At 39.6% G+C, this 16,296-nt stretch overlaps 1 protein-coding gene and 1 long non-coding RNA gene across 2 annotated transcripts; one reads left to right on the top strand and one right to left on the bottom strand.

Annotated features, from left to right (window-relative positions):
• Nucleotides 1–522: 522 nt before the first annotated feature.
• mertka (c-mer proto-oncogene tyrosine kinase a) lies at nt 523–14,978 on the bottom strand. Its single transcript, XM_029450351.1, has 19 exons — nt 14,894–14,978; nt 13,701–14,016; nt 13,228–13,328; nt 12,977–13,147; nt 8,945–9,031; nt 8,722–8,837; nt 8,449–8,638; nt 7,577–7,722; nt 5,743–5,878; nt 5,046–5,196; nt 4,135–4,223; nt 3,939–4,034; nt 3,736–3,816; nt 3,547–3,639; nt 3,323–3,441; nt 3,107–3,216; nt 2,820–2,979; nt 1,868–2,004; nt 523–1,313 (listed from the first exon to the last, which is right to left on the bottom strand). The coding sequence occupies exons 1-19, from the start codon at nt 14,976–14,978 to the stop codon at nt 875–877; spliced, it is 2,823 nt and encodes a 940-aa protein (XP_029306211.1). The 3' UTR covers nt 523–874.
• LOC115020389 (uncharacterized) lies at nt 6,198–7,540 on the top strand. The gene is made up of 2 exons (XR_003833565.1): nt 6,198–6,602; nt 6,680–7,540. It is a non-coding gene; the product is annotated as an uncharacterized LOC115020389 (long non-coding RNA).
• Nucleotides 14,979–16,296: the final 1,318 nt, after the last annotated feature.

The raw sequence follows: 16,296 nt of genomic DNA, 5'->3' as shown, positions 1-16,296 counted from the left end.
ATACTAACCCATTATTTTGAGATACTAACCCATTATTTTGAGATACTAACCCATTATTTTGAGAAAGTTTCTCATTATAATGACTTATGTGATCTTTTTTTTCATCAAATGAACTATGGAAATGCTTTTTGACTGGACAAAATACTACTTATGTAGGCTATATGACCACCTGTACATACTGTGCAGTACATAGCTGCACATGTATATATTCAGTATAGTTGTTATTAATAATACTGATCCATGTAATTCCAATGAACCTCCTTGCTATAACAATACAATATAATTTACAGCATCTCCTACACTTGCATATTCATTAATCATTGCATATATTTAGTAGCATAAGCATATGGTCTTGGTTTTTAGTGCAGTCTTTCGTTGGGATTTTATATACTTACACTTAAATATTTTAGTGCAGTTCTTTTGATAACATATTTTCCCATGATTTTAGCTGCTACTTTTTTACTTTACATAAACTTTTATAATTACTGTTTTTGATTTACATAATAAACACGGTCACCAATGTGAGGGAATCTTGGCAAAATGTATCTCATTTTAATAAATTCTTAAAGATATCATGTATTTGTTTTTTTACAGTGTATAAGATCACTTTCAAAAATGTTCTGTACATTTCTATATTTACATTGCAACACAAAATGTAATGCAGTTAACAACTTCACAGTTCAGTGCACCTTAAGCTTATGGAACATGTTCATGAACATGTTTGATGTAGACACACATAGACAACATTCCTAACACTGACATATAACAATACTAAAGAAAGTCAGGAAATGTCCAGGTGCTTCCTGTGCAATGAGGCAGACTGTTAAGCACTGATGCACCATGTTGAGAGTTTTGATCTGCTGGGTACCAATCTTTACAGCAGGAACGAAGAGTCACTTGAGCTGTGATCCATAGCCCTCACATTGGCTGGACTTGGAGCATCACTTGACAAAAGAGCAGTGTGCACTGCAGGAGGTCTCAAGGAGCGATCAGAGGATATCACCACCACATAACGATCACAGTCCTCACTGTCCTCATCCTCCAGGCTCCCGTGAATGTCTGCAGTAACTACTGAATTTTCTGCCGCCTGATGGCTGCAGGAAGGTGACGAGTTGAACAGAGGATGTTGTGCAGGTGCCAGCGTTTCTCCATATGGGTCCTCTTCTGGAAAGCTGGTGTTAATATAGATGATATCGTCCTTGCTGAAAGACTCCGGGAGCTTTTCTGTGAGCTTTTCCAACATTTCTCGCATTTGGGGAAAGAAAGGTCGGTCTAGCGGATCGGTCCTCCAGCAGCTGTACATGATCTCATACCTAGACGGAAATGTATTACATTTAAATTATTTCAATTTATTAAATTATTTTTTTTGGGATGTAACTAACACAACTGGAGACATTCATTCCCGTAAAGAAAACTCAACTTTGAAAAACAGTTGTGAGCAAAGCAGTCAAGTTATAAATGTGCTTTTAGACTTATGTTGTTTGCTGGACTGGATGTAAGCCAAAAGAAGGAGAAGTGAACAAAGTATCTACTGTACATCAGTGCAAAACAACTTCTAGGTGCTCAAGTCTAGCATGTAGTTTGCAGTTAGGTTTGCTGCAACACAGAGGAAATAGGGGAGGACTACATATAACGTTTTTTGAGAGGATTATCTTAAAGTGTCTGTGAAAGCTTTCATTATATATATTTTAAATTGTTGATATATTAAGTTCCCATATTTTATTCTTCAAAATCCCCCCCATTACCACAAGGTTTCGACAGCTAATGTTCAGTTCTACTTTTTTAGTCCATCTTGACTCCGATACGGTCACCTCCAACACAAACAAACCCAAAGTCAACATTTGTGTGAAGAATAGCGCACACTCACAGCTCATCCAAACAGTCTCCTGGCTGCTTCAGTCTCTGTCCTTCAAGAAGGTAGTCATAAATTTCATGGTTCTGGATGCCAGGGTACGGCGTCATGCCTCGTGTAGCAATCTCCCACATGGTGACACCAAATGCCCACTGCGTGACACAGAATGTTAACTTCAGATGAGTATTTTCTCCTATTATTAAGAACTTTAGTGCAAAATGAACAGTTTCAAGTCAAACTATAGAGAAAATATAAATAAATATTTATATTTGTCACATTGAACTGAGTGGTGATGTAAACTGCAATCTTAAAATGATTCCCTCAAAATATTTCACATCAGAGTTTCTGACAAATTTGAGTTTCTTTATCTATTATCGATTTAGACAACGTGATTGTGTAACAGGATATCCTGATTTATAATTTCATCACGCTACGATTTCTTCGAAAGATGATAAGTTATTATATTGAATCATTTCCCAGGCCTTGTGCAGCCCACTACAAAATTGTGTGAATGTTGTGTGTATACAGCCTCTCTTTTCGTTTCCAGTTTTCATTTCCATTTTTCATTCTCATGTTTCAATATAGGGAATAAACATATTTTTCCCCAATTTCAGTTTCATGATTTGTGACTTTTCGCCAACAACACAAAATAGGGCTTTTGTTTTTCATCTGACACAAAAACTATGATCTACAATGTTCTGCTTTTAGAGTTGTAACATTTCAAAAGCAGGGAAAATTACATAAGTACACTACAAACTGATAAATGAGACAAGAAAAACAAAAACTTTCCCACACAAGGTTGACTGAGTGTAAATTCACCTGACTCAGACAAATGGCTTTAAAATGTATCTGTAGTGCAAAAGACAGAAATGAGGAAAACCGAGAGTGTCAGTTCTTCTTTTAGTGATAATATAGCGGTGACTGTTGTTACCGGAAAAAAACAGATGAAGCAGATGAGAGTACTTACCACATCACTCTTTACAGTAAAAACTCTGTCTGCCAGACTCTCCACTGCAATCCATTTTACAGGCATTTTGGCTATTCTGCCCTGCCTGTAATAATCTCCACTGTAGATCTTCTTAGATAACCCGAAGTCTGCTACACACACCGTCATGTCATCACGCAGCCTGTGAGACAAACGAGGAATGGACTTTATAATAAACGGGGAACGGGAAAAATCACATAAGCCTCCTAATGTAGTTTACAAGTTTTGCCTTTAATCTAAAAGCGACTATTACATTTTTTTCAACCTACATGCAGTTGCGAGCCGCCAGGTCACGATGCAGAAAGTTACGACCACTAAGATACTCCATACCCAAAGCAATGTCAACCATGAACTTCAGGAGTGTCTGAGTGGGCAAGAACTGCGTAAAAAACAGACACACAACACAATAAGAACGATATAGTTTAGTGTAACAATAGTATATTATATGAGCTGTAATATATTTCTGTTTTTGGTGGAGATCTTACCACTGGACTCTCTCCCAGGCGTGAGCGCAACAGGAAGCTATGAAGATCTCCATATTTCATGAAAGGCAGGATGACCATGGGCTTGGGAAAATGTCCTGCGCCTACTTCCAAGCACACACCTAAAGAAGACAAGACAATACACAGAAATAACGTAAGGATGTGCAAATGAAAATGGAGCAGGGATTAGAGCAGTAGGATTCTACAATACTCTAAAGAGGTAATACCGAGCAGTCTGATGACATTAAGATGGTTGAAATCTTTCATGCAGGCCGCCTCATTCAGGAACTCTTCAATCTCCCTTTGAGAGAAGCTGTCCACTGTTTGAAAAAAGAGAGAAACAAACATCCTTTGTTTCCACTTGTTCTGTAGTTTACAAATGATGAACGGATGTATTTCAGTAATAGAAAGCTCACGTTTCATCGTCTTCACAGCAACTTTTTCAGATGTCCCGTCTGGTTGTTGTAAATGTCCCTCCACCACGGAGCCAAATTCACCTGATTAAATGAAATCATAAATACTTCATACTCTGCACAATATGTGTTGTTATCTGTATTAAATCAAGATATAATCATGTGGATATGAATGTTTCCTACACAAAAGGAAACTGCTCACTCACCCTCTCCAAGAATCTTCCCTATAGAGAGCAAGTTCCTCGTGACCATCATGTCCTGAAGTTTGGTCTGGAGTTCATCACTAACGCCAAGGCTTCCCACTGCAGACAGGACACGTTATTTAAAAATGTGCCTTTAGCAGGGCAACATAAATCTCTTCATACACGTACATGTTCCACAGTAATATATTCAAGAACATACGTGTGATTCCTATGGCTGATCGATTGTAGGATCTCTGGGGGGTGTACTGCACAAACGGCAGCAGCTTTTCTCCACTTCCACACACCCGCCTGCAGGGGGAGACAGGGAAAAAGGAAAAACAGGGAACAGTGAGGTAATTCTCTCACGGACATCATCACAGCTCAGTAAGCATGCACGCACAGGCTGAGGAGGTGGTCATAGTGAGGAAACCCTCTGAGTTGTTGCTTTCCTGACTTTGAGGTCACACACTGTTTTCCTATCTGAGCAGCAGCCTGTGACACATTCCGATGCATATCCTGAGGGGCCGGACTGAGTCACAGATTCATAATAATGAATGGCAGAGAATTAACAGTTGGTTGTTGTCCATAACTCCAGCTGCAGTGTTATTACAGGCCTCAGGTGCAGAGACAGTGGTGATTAAGAGGAAGCAAAGGAAGTTTATTAACAGAGTCCGGAAGTGTTCAGTTCTTCAAGTCCTACTACAGTGTGCCACTAAGGAGGGATTACTCCACACACCCCACGGGGGTCCAAACTACAACATCAAATCTTTCTCTCTTTTTATTTACCATATATTTATTGGATGTTGTGATTGATTAGTTATTCTGCTCATTTTGTGTGTGCTGCTTATTTGTAGTTGCACTTTTCTAAATTATGTTAGCTTAGTTCTTTTTGTTTTTCTCTGTAAGTTTTGAGGGAAGGTCCGTTGTATAAGTCTGTGGCTTCTTTTCTTCTTCTTTTTTCATTATCTTGATTTTATGCAGGAAATAAAGTAAAGATGAACCATGTAAACAAATCTGTCACAAACACAGTGATCCGTGGCAACTTAAAAAATAAGACAATTAAACTTGGAGCAAGGTTGGTAATTAAATGAACCCCGTGTTTGCACAGAAGGAAAGAGATTAACATCATACCCAAAGCAAGAGTCAGAAGTCCTGTTGTGTGCACAGATAGCCCCCCAGAGCATAAGCAGCAGAAGACAGACGCCACACACCACGGCCAGCACAACATGGACAGAGTCTGGAGACCTGATGTCAGGGCTGGACGACGGGGACACCCCCGATTCTGACATAGGAAGAAGAAATGATAAGCACGATCAGAATTTATTTTATAGCAACATGTCCATTGATAAGTTGTAACAATGTCAATCAATAAGGATATGTGATTATGGATTACAATGTGTAATCTGTCAGCAAACTTCAGTCTTTTTGTATTTTCTGCCACAACTGTTGTATTATTGAATGAACTAAACTAAACTTAAATAATAGTTTAATGTCCCCGAGTCTAGCGTAGTATAGGCACAGCGTAAATGCTGACATCAGTTTGTTATTCCAATGAATTCCCAGGAGATCAATAATGTAAGTATCATTTCATGTCAATCCACCCTATAGTTTTTATAGATTTCAATCTGGACCAAAGTAGTTGACTGATCCCTGAAGCCACTTTGCTAATGCGGCTAACAACACTGTAACAAGCCTTAATAGGCCTTGTATCTACTCATAGGGCAGTAATGTTATTTTAGTGTAGTACAATACATCAGCTGAACTATCTTGGCCAGATTGCAAATTCAACAGTTCCCAGACAATGAGATAAATCTCTAGAGCAGCTCACTGTCCTCTGGCACAAACAGCCAGACTCGTGGGCTGACCATGCCGCTCCCTGCCTGTGTGCATGCAGCCACCTCCACACTGTAGGTTGTGTTGAATTCCTGCACATCTACAAAGACCATTGTAGTGTCACTGTGGATCTGAAATGACACACAGCAAAATAACACATTTGAAGGTTAATCATTATCTCTGTGGAGTTCACCCGGGTGTTATAAAAGCCTACTGTTGGTCACAAGCTGAACAGAGTTTTAGTGGTACCTTAAGGTAAGTCGTGAAACTAAAAGAGAAGCAAATTCTCCATGAAAACAGAAAATATTTTTTGTGGACACTCACAGCATGCTAAAGAACATCTTGTACATGTGTGCAACGTCTCAAATTCAGGTCAACAACTTTGCTGCATGTCATGTCCTTTCTCTCACCACTTCTCATTTCCACTTTGTGCACTATAGCAAACAGGAAATGCAAATAAAAAAGTGCCTGCAATCTGTTTTTCACCTTTTTTGAGAAATCCCGGGGAACTGGGTATAATACTATGTATACTTTTATCAACATATATTGAAACTCTCTACAAAAAAAGGGAAGGAGACCAACTTTCTGGATAGTCTCATGTGCTGCAACGAGAGGAAACATGTGACAGACATAGCGCTGTATTTCACAACACCACACGGTGGAGTTCCTCTGCTTTACCAATGTGCTGACGGTCGGACTGGGAATGCTGAACCCATGATTAATGCTTTTTCATGTCTGTGGCACCAAACAGAAGCAACACGTGGTTGAATGTTGGTACAACAGCAACAATCCACAAAGTATGGGAATCAACCTTCAAAAGAAGATGATGGCACCGCGACAATTCAACACAAAATTGTGAGAAACGTTTTATTTGTCTAATTTAAAGATAATTGGTTTATCTGAACTGTTTATTTCATGTAAGGTGATTTTAGGGGCAGGTGGGACTGAGGAATAATCAAGCTCTTACAAAGCCTGTGAGCAATGACATCACCAACTGACAACGCATGACGATACTTGGACCTATAGTACACATCCCGTTGAATTCATATTCCATTGACTGTGTGATGACTCAAAGCCTCATACTGAACAAAGAAAAACACGGATTTCACGCCGTCAGCTTCCTTTAACTACGACACAGACAGGAAGGACGGGAAACACACTATTGTACCAGAGAGCAGCAACGCAGTAAGCACAACTACAGCATCATGGAATAATGCACCGGACAATTGAGACATACAAAAGAAGTTGTTTTTAAAACAAACTTAGAAAGTGTAAAAAAAGAAAAGGCACTTCTCGTAAATGACTTTCCCTGTCCTCTTGATTTTAAAAGGAAATGGAAAAACAGTTGTTAAGAGATAATAGGGAATCTGACCTCTGGTTCAGTAGGCAAGACAAAGGGAGGATCACATATTCCCAAAATGCGAGACTCATTCTTTTCATATTTGTCATACAAGAGTCATTGTTATTAGGAATGTTTATGAAAACATCAGCTTTTACATAATAAAAACCCTCATAGATAACAAACAGCATAACTATTGTTCATATTACTCAATATGCACAATATACAGCATGTATAGGGGAGAATATGCACTGTACATACAGAAGTGTAGGCCGCTTATACTTTAATATCTGTCCTGGACATAATACGATACGAACATATGCTGATGCAGTTTAACTATGTACAATCAGTTTAAATAAATATATAACATGTTTTGGTTTTCTACTAGTACTTTGTGTACATATCTGCTGCTACTTGAAGGAGGAACAACTCAATAAAACATTTTTCACAAAAAGCTTAATCTTTAAAACTGTGTTGTGCTCCAGCTCACCTTATTCACTTGTGTGCCATGTCTGACAATAACATCATAACCGCGCAGGATGCCATTTATCTTATCATCTGGGGGAGGTTTCCACCTGACCACCAGCCACGACTCATTCAGCTGTGCTGTGACATTTCGGGGATAAACTGATGGCACTGAGAGTGTGACAAGAAATGGGAAACTGAGGGATTAAGACATTGTCAAAAAAGAATTATCAAGAAAAATGGCAACCTATAAAACTAAAATGGTAAAAGAGAAAGTAAAACTGCCCCTCCATTGAAATCTTTGATTACAGTTTGGTATGTGGTGACTTCCTGGCACAGCATATCACATCTTTCAACTAAAATATCCCCTGTGGTGGCTTTCGGAAGGAGCTCCACCCAGTAAGAACTTTGTGTTTTCTCAGTAATACCACTCCTATTTCCTATGTGACCCTATAACAGAGATTTTAGTGGATAAGCCATGTTTTTCTAAAGGGGACTTGCCGTAAGCAGAGCAGGTTGCTGTGCAACTTCCGTAAAATCCAGTTATAACACGCTGCTATTGCAAGGAGGCTTACATTAAGCACATTTTGGATGGGAAAGTAGGCTAATTACACAGTGCTATGTTCTTGAAATCTAAACAGGAATCTGTTATGATTAGGAGGCAGGAGCATAATAGATGTTCTTCTTAAAAGTAACTGCCCAAAGTGTTTTTTAAGGCAAACACAGCCTTGTGAATTCATTGACAGAATGGTGTGTATGTGCTGGGATGGATTTAATTAGATTTTGGATCATTTCCCCGAGTTGCAGCCACGTATCTACAAATCTGCAGTTGTATCATCAACTGGCAACAAAATTCAACCTGCAAATTGTTCCAAGTTTCCTTAAGTACTCACACACCTCCCTCTGTGGTGTTGCTCTGGATCCACATGGTAACAGGAGAGGCTCCCACCTCATTGCTACAGGAAACACTCAGGTTGTACCACGTCATAGCCTGCAGCCCGGGGACTTCGCACTGGACAGGCGGCACTGTGGCGTTGATGAACCTGGTGGTCATCACCTCGCCTTTCCTCCGACTCACCTCTTTAACCTTAGATGGAACAAAGAACATGTGAGGATCAATCTGAAGACATTAAGCGACAGCAGTGTTTGTGCAAACGTGGCGGGGCTTACCCTGATGTGGCATTTAGTTAGTGGAGAGAAACCATCATGTCCGAGGCTCCAGCTCAACATCAACTTATTGGACTGCCTCTCCGTCACCGTGACATTAGACACAGGGCCGGGAAGCACTACAAACACCCAATAGAACATGTTTATTAACTCCCTAACATGAAGACGTATGGTCAGTTGCAGAGCACTGGAATGTCTAACAGCCCCCAAAAGACCCCAGTTTCACCTTTGATGTTGATATTTGCTTCTCTGGAGGTGGTGACACCCTTGGAGTTGTAAGCTTCGCAGCTGAACTGAGTGAACTTTTCCACACCTGTAATTGACACATTATAGATGACAATTTAGCAGTTCAATGCTGTATGAATTCAAACAATCCTAGATAGAGCTGAATATTTTGATAATAGTGTTATTGTCCTTAAAAACTGGAGAAAACCTAAAACCAGCTAGAAACACTCTGGTGAAGTTCTTCAGCAAACTAGCTGGTTTCCCTCTGTGTCAAAGAATCTGGGGCAAAAGTGCCATGATGCCTTGATAGAGACGCACAACTAAAACTGCTACAAAAAAAGACACATTTGGGGATGACTTGACCTTGAACGTTCACACAGTAGCACCTCATGTAGTAAGCTGAAATTGAGCCTCTTCAGTGTGATATAGTTCAAATGCTTTAGTTGGGTCTCCTTTTCCTGGATGCACAACTCCATTCTTTCAACAGCCATAGATCTGCCCAGTTAGAATAGGCCTGGGACAGCTGCTAAATAATGTCCCTTTTGTGCTCTGTTTTCCAGTGCCTCAATCTCGGAAACCTTTCCACAAAGCTTATCACAGAACATTCTGTGAGAGGTGACTGAGATCAACTTAGGATGTTTTGTTTACATTCTGCAGAATATCACATCCTGTTTAGTTTGCCTGTGTCTGCTTGCGAGCACCTGGGTAAAGAGTGTTTCGCTTTTCACACAAACACTTACCACAGAGCGTTGGTTTGCACAAACATAGAGCCTTACTTAAAATAGGTCGGATTGAATCATTCATTAAAGTCACATGAAAAAAACATTTAAAATAAACATTGTTTCACTGCAGAGAGAGCAGAGAGAAATATGCAAATACAACAGCTCCTTTGCAGCAAAGCTGTGCACGTGTCATTATCACATGACTCATTTCAAACTGCATGGCAAACAGTGGTTTGGACAATGTGGGCACTGAGCAGGTTTGTCTGTTGGCCCAAATTAAACTGGACATTCTTATATAATTTTAGCAAAGAGAAAAGGGAAAGACTTGGTACATTTCACAACACCATTGACAGTTTTACTTTAAAGTGATATTCCTTATCAGTTCAGCAGCCACTGTCAGGTGGAAGCACGTATATGTTGACATGATGAAAGGGACTATGGATTCCAATGGTGACAAGTTCGGTGGAAAAAAATATGTCCACAAAAACTTCTCTAATTACAAGTATGGAAATATGCTTCAATGAGCGTGAAGGGGGAAACACATGGAAGCCTGTGAGTGCATGTATTAGGCAGTATATTGATAAAACAATGAGTGTTTCCAAAATACTGGGCTAATATATGACAACAGAGGAGTGGATTATGCTGCCGGAGCGGTTTCATAAATGGATTCTCTGCTCAGCATCTACACCAGAGTGTCAATCACAATCAGCTCATGGCTCATTAAAGACACATTCTTTGTAGGTCGTATCATCTTTTGGATAAGGAAATGAATAACAAATAAAAAAGGTCAAACACTTGCATTTCTGCTTTCACTGTACTTGGCAAGTAAATCAAAACAAAACGCAACAGCTCTGTAATACAAATAGATGGGTTGGCAACTCAAATGGAAACATCACAAATTATGGAGGGAAGCTCTCCAGTTTACTGAGCTGTCTATGTAAATATAGCCAAACTACTCCGTCAGGTTACAACTAAGCCGACGACTTTTCTCTCTTTATTACTGTGTACCACATTCAGTTGGTCAGTTTTCTTTGCGTTTTCGTAGCTAAAGTGCAAAACCTGAGTTCACCTGCTGTCCTGAGAGAGATTAAATAATGAAATGTGGATAAGTAGGCTTTCATTAAGCCAAATGAAATCCCCATTGACGTCTCTATCTCTTTAAGAAGATATAATGCCCCGATTTCAAGCAATATAAATGATAAGTGCATGCTAAGGAATTACTCAAATAAAATAAACAATCATGCACCAATGCACAAAACCAAAGCACTTTGATAATGTCATGTGATCTAAGGGGCCCTAGATTCATAGTATGCATGAGGTGCAGAGTGGGTTTACACTGTTTTACTGTGCCAATATTTGGTCCTGCACAGAGCGCTGTTCGCCGGCAGCCTGCAGCCTGCCAGCCTCTGTGTCCAGCCCCTCCCTGCTGGGTATAGTGGGCCTGTCCCGTGAATGAGGTCTTTGTCCCCGGAGTCAACCCCCGAACAGACTCACTGTGCAGCCCCCCATCCCCTTACTGCCCAGGCCCTTGCACACACTGGACCAAAGCACAGCTCTAAACCTTTAACCCCTCAGCTTCGGGCTGTATCACCACTCACTGGCTACAGCAGGAGTGCTTAGCCTGCGGCGACATAGAAATGAAGGGTTAGAGAGCAGAAAGATTATGCTTCTAATAACAAATGTTTGCTTTCAAAAGGAGCAGTTGAAGCCATAAAGAGAAAGTCTACGTTGAAAAAACAACTATATAATTTCAAGAAAATTCCATGTTGAACTGACAAACGGTCTTGACTTTTATATTCATTATGACAAATAACCAGGTTTACGTAGGTCTTCACTTTGGTGTAGCTGAAATGATTATTTGATTGATCGATTAGTCAGTCAATCAATTTGCAAAAATGTTGATAATGTTTTCTTATTCTTATTCTAGGTTATTAAATCAAATATATTTGGGTTTTGGACTGTTGATCAGACAAAACAAGCAATTTGAATATGTCGACTTGGCTTCGGGACATTTTGTTTTAACAAACAATAAAAATAATTGCAGCCTATTTTAAACATGAAATTGAAATGTTGGTAAATACACTTATTTGCTTTTTTTTTGTCGAAAGTTAGCAAAGAAGATTGTTACCACTCTCCAGATCCTTCTTTTAGCTATAAGTCTACAGCGTGGTTAGCTTAGCATAGAATTAGATGCTTAATCCGTACAGAAACTGGAGTGCAAAAATGATTCTGTTAAGGGGTACCGCGCTGGACTACATCTTTGCCGTGACTATTAACTTCTGGGAGTCTTCCTGGCCTGGTTACCTGGCAAGTGGTCTCGATGCTGTTACCATCAGACAGAGTCAGGCTAGCCGTTTCCCCTAGTTTCAAGTCTCATGCTAAGCTAAGCTAACCAGCTGCTGGCTCTAGCTACCTATGTGGCAAACAGACATGAGAGTGGTATCAATCTTCTCATAGCTCTTTGCAAGAACATTTAAGTATATTTCCCAAAATGCCAAACGATAGCTGTGCATTTCCACAGTTATTTTCCATGTGTCACATTGCCTTTAGTATACAGCTAGTAAAACACGTTACAAAAAGCACAGACCACGCGTGAATGACCGCTGTTAACCATTCAGCAGTGCAGCAGGAGGCCCCAGTGATGCTGACCTGGTGATAAATCTCATTGCAGTAAGCAGTGTACAGATGCTGAGGCAGCAGAGACGAGCAGAATAGAAACCACGGACAAAGTGAGACTAGCCGAGTAAGACCCGCTCCACCCTTTGTCACCATTATCAGTGTCCCTTTACCTCTGTTGATGAGTGTTCTCACATTCAATCATAGGAAGTTATTCAAAGTGAAACTAAGTCATTGGTTTATTAAGCTGCAGCTTGTGTGTGTTCCTTCTAGCATACTACTTGTACAATTTTTTATACAAGACAGAAGTTCTTCCAGTAAAATAAAAGCCTTTAAACTTTTATAATTTAGAAAAAAACAAACCCACAAATAAAGCTTAATCAAAAAGCACTTGCAAGGCAGATGAAACAGACTTTGAAGGAGTACTTTGAAATTAAACAAAGCTTCTCCAACACATTTCAGACTGATAAGGGAACGCTATAAATCTCAGGTTGGCACTTCTTCAGCTTCTTTTTGTCTAATTCAAGGTGTCCTTCTGACTTATGCCGTGTCATATTCTGATCATTCATCGGACGATGTTTAAAGAGAACAGCAAGAAATGACACTTCTCCTCCGAGACCGCCTCAACAGGAACAAGCAACAAAAGGGAAGCTTTGTGAGAAAGAGAGAGAGAGACTGTGTGGTTGTTGTCTCACCTGACACAGAGTAGCTGCTCGGTGAGTTATGAAAGTCACTATCAGGTAACCCGTCACGGAGCCAGCGGATTTGAACAGGGTCTGGAGGTCCGACCGCCTCACATGACAGCGCGAAAGCTTTGTTTCTTGTTACATTCCTGTCCTCTGGTTGATAGATAAATGTTGGTAGACCTATAGAAATAATTAATATGCGTTATGAAAATGTTAACGCCCCGAGAAGCTCCCAATTTTGACACCATGTTGAAACTCACCTTCCACCTCGAGGGTGATCGGCTGAGACTCTACCATCCTGGTGCTGATACTCAGCCTGCAGCGATACTCCCCAGCATCCGCTCGCTGCACATGGATAATGCTGTAACGCAGTACATGAAGACGCTTGTTAATCTGCGTTATCAGCAGGGCTGCAACTAACAATTATTTTCATTATCGATTAATCTGCCGGTTATTTTTTCCAGAATAATTTATTCATCTTTTGGTGTATAAAATGTCAGGAAATAGTGAAAAATGTGGGTGATATCTTTAAATGTCTTGTTATGTTAGACTAAAATCCAAAGATATTGAGTTTAACACAATATAAAACAGAAAAAAGCATGAAATCTCCATATGTGAGAGGCTGACATTTTCTGACATTTTTGCATGAAAAATTACTTTAACGATTAAAGAATTATCAAAATAGTAAGCGATTATTTTTCCAATCGTTTTTCACCTCCATGTGTTAACATACCTGACAGTAGAGACGAGAGTGGTGACCCCGTCTGTGATGGTCTGGAGCTCGTTGATCACCACCTGCATGTTTGCTGCCAGTTCCTGGCCATTCTTCACCCAGAAGATGGTGGGCTCCAGCCTGGCGTCCGGGATGTTGATGGAACAGTTGAATTTAGTCTCATGGCCCTCTGACAGCTGGATGGTGCGTATGGTGGGCTTGAAGTGAAGCCGTCTGAGTTGATCCTGGCTCAGATAAACCCTTGAAACACGACCTGGTATCACAAGAAGCTCGGAGGTCCTGGTGGGACGGTTGAACCGGCCCCTGGAGTGCTGATCTGTTTGCAGAGGGAGCACAATGGTTTACCTGAGAGAGGAGGTCTGACATGATAGAAGGATTTGACACCCAAAGTGAGAGAACTGCTCATGGGTTTACATCTCAAATGTTCACAGAACCACCATAAAGTAGCATTCAAAGATCATGACAATTATTATTTACATAATTCAAAAAAGTCTGCCATCCTTCTTTCAAATGATCAATTAATCATCATAATCATTATAAAATGTGAAAAAATAGTCAGATTACTTCTTTGGTTCAACCAACTGCTCAAAACTCAACACTATTATAAGATCGTATAAAACAGACAACAGGCTCTGTGCCTTAAAATGACTATTATATAAATAGATTATCAGAATAGTTGGCAATAATTTTCTGTCATCACTAATTGATTAATCGGCTGATCAGTTTTTATTGAAAGACAAAAAGATAAAAAAGAGATTTAACTGTATGAATTAATATATGTTTCAAAGAAGGCATGAATAGTGAAATCAGGCTTCAAAATAAAAAAAACTGAATGTTTCCAAATGCATGGCTCTTTAACATTTTTACTGTCACCATTCCAGTCCACAACCGGGTAGCCAGAGCCTCAGTTTTATTACTATAATTAAAAAGAAGCAACAGTAAGATAGACGTTTAGCGCTATGAAACAAACTCTCTACCTTCAGTTTTTTAGGATGTCTATAGGAGTCTATACAGAACGTATTTAAGCTTTCCAGCGGTGGATATAAAACTATTTAAAGTATTTAAATCTATTCCAGCTGCAGAGAGGATAACTGTACACACACACACTCACACATTCAACTGAGAGATGCCACTTTAAGGGACATGAAGTTAATGCAGGAAAACACAAACCTCCAAGAAAATAAACAACTCACCGCTGACCGGACTCCCCACAATAATGGCTATGGTCGTTGCAGAGAGAAAAACACCTAACCAGCCTGGAGTTGACTTCTCTGCCATGACCAGTCTGAACTCTTCACTCCTGCTTTCTGTCCCGCAACAAGCTGCAAATGTATTTTATTCTAAGCGGATTGTGCGGGACCGGACCCTATAACTCCGACAATAACCAACATCACCCGCTTCTACGCAGGTCGTTTAAAGAGTTGTTGACCCGAGAACACATCACATCTAGCTGGAGAGGGGGGGAAAGTTAACTTTTCCCGACCTCACAGGAGGGATCCCATGAAGGCGGGACTGAGTGTGGAAATGCACCAAAAGAAAAGAAAACAACTAAATTAAAGCATTACAACAGATTGATGGAGCTACAGACTCTCAACACAACTCTTGCAATTTTACAGTAGTAAATAGTGTTATATGTTTATTTTTTACTAATATATCCTTTTTTCTTATTCTTTCTCTTTAATACAGAAATACTACCTTAAAAATATTACCATATTATCCTACAACAAGCATTATGCATGGTTATATGTAGGTAGCCTAACAACACATACACATACACGGTGATATCTTTTATTTTTAATAATCTCAAAAACCCTTAGAAGAAAAATAAAAACTCTGGTGGCATACTTAATGTGTCTGCCCAACTACTCCACCACGTGGTCAAGTACTGTACAACAAAGCTTTTCATATTAACCAGTCTCTTCATTTCAATACATGTAGCCAACGTCATACATAGCCAACCTCAGAATAAACCAAACAATTTACTTTTATTATTTGGAGCACTTTGTGTCTATTTGAAATTGAAAATTAAATCTTGAGAGTAGTTGACAAATCAATGAGGGTCCATTTAGTAGCTTTTCTTGTGCTTCTTTCTGCAGATTTCTATTTATTGATGTCTCCTTGCCTTTACATGTAGGCCTTTTTCAGAGGAGACACTGTGACTTGTGATAAGATGGAAAACTACAAGTGGGACTAGTATCATGAATGACAGCTCCATTCCATTTAGGTTTACCAGTTTCAGGGCACACTGGCATGGCTTACTGGGACACTTAATTGAACAGAGCCATCATCAATGATAATAATAATGATAATGATAATAATAATAATAATAAGATTTATTTGTATAGCACCTTTCATACAAGAATTGCAGCCCAAAGTGCTTCACAGCAAAAACATAACAATTAGTACAAGATTAGACAGAATAAGAGCATTTACAGTACAATAATCACAGTGTTGATGTAAATGAGTCTGAAGTACCATTATAAAAATTGTCGAATTAAAATAGTATAAAAATAGCAGAAATAAAATAGCAGATACAATAGTATAAAATAACATTGGAAATCATGCCTAGTTTCCCTATCTGTTCCGTACTTAACGA

This window comes from Cottoperca gobio, chromosome 15 (genome assembly GCF_900634415.1).
Source record: "Cottoperca gobio chromosome 15, fCotGob3.1, whole genome shotgun sequence".
In the NCBI taxonomy this organism is placed as follows: Eukaryota; Metazoa; Chordata; class Actinopteri; order Perciformes; family Bovichtidae; genus Cottoperca; species Cottoperca gobio.
This window is presented reverse-complemented; position numbering and strand designations above follow the sequence as displayed.

Excerpts from the sequence above, each read along its gene's own strand:
- mertka (XM_029450351.1), bottom strand. The coding sequence starts at position 14,978 with ATGGCAGAGAAGTCAACTCCAGGCTGGTTAGGTGTTTTTCTCTCTGCA. Across the intron at positions 13,148-13,227 it reads GATCACCCTCGAGGTGGAAG|GTCTACCAACATTTATCTAT; the intron begins GTGAGTTTCAAC and ends TTATTTCTATAG. Across the intron at positions 5,879-7,576 it reads ATGGCACACAAGTGAATAAG|ATCCACAGTGACACTACAAT; the intron begins GTGAGCTGGAGC and ends GTGTCATTTCAG.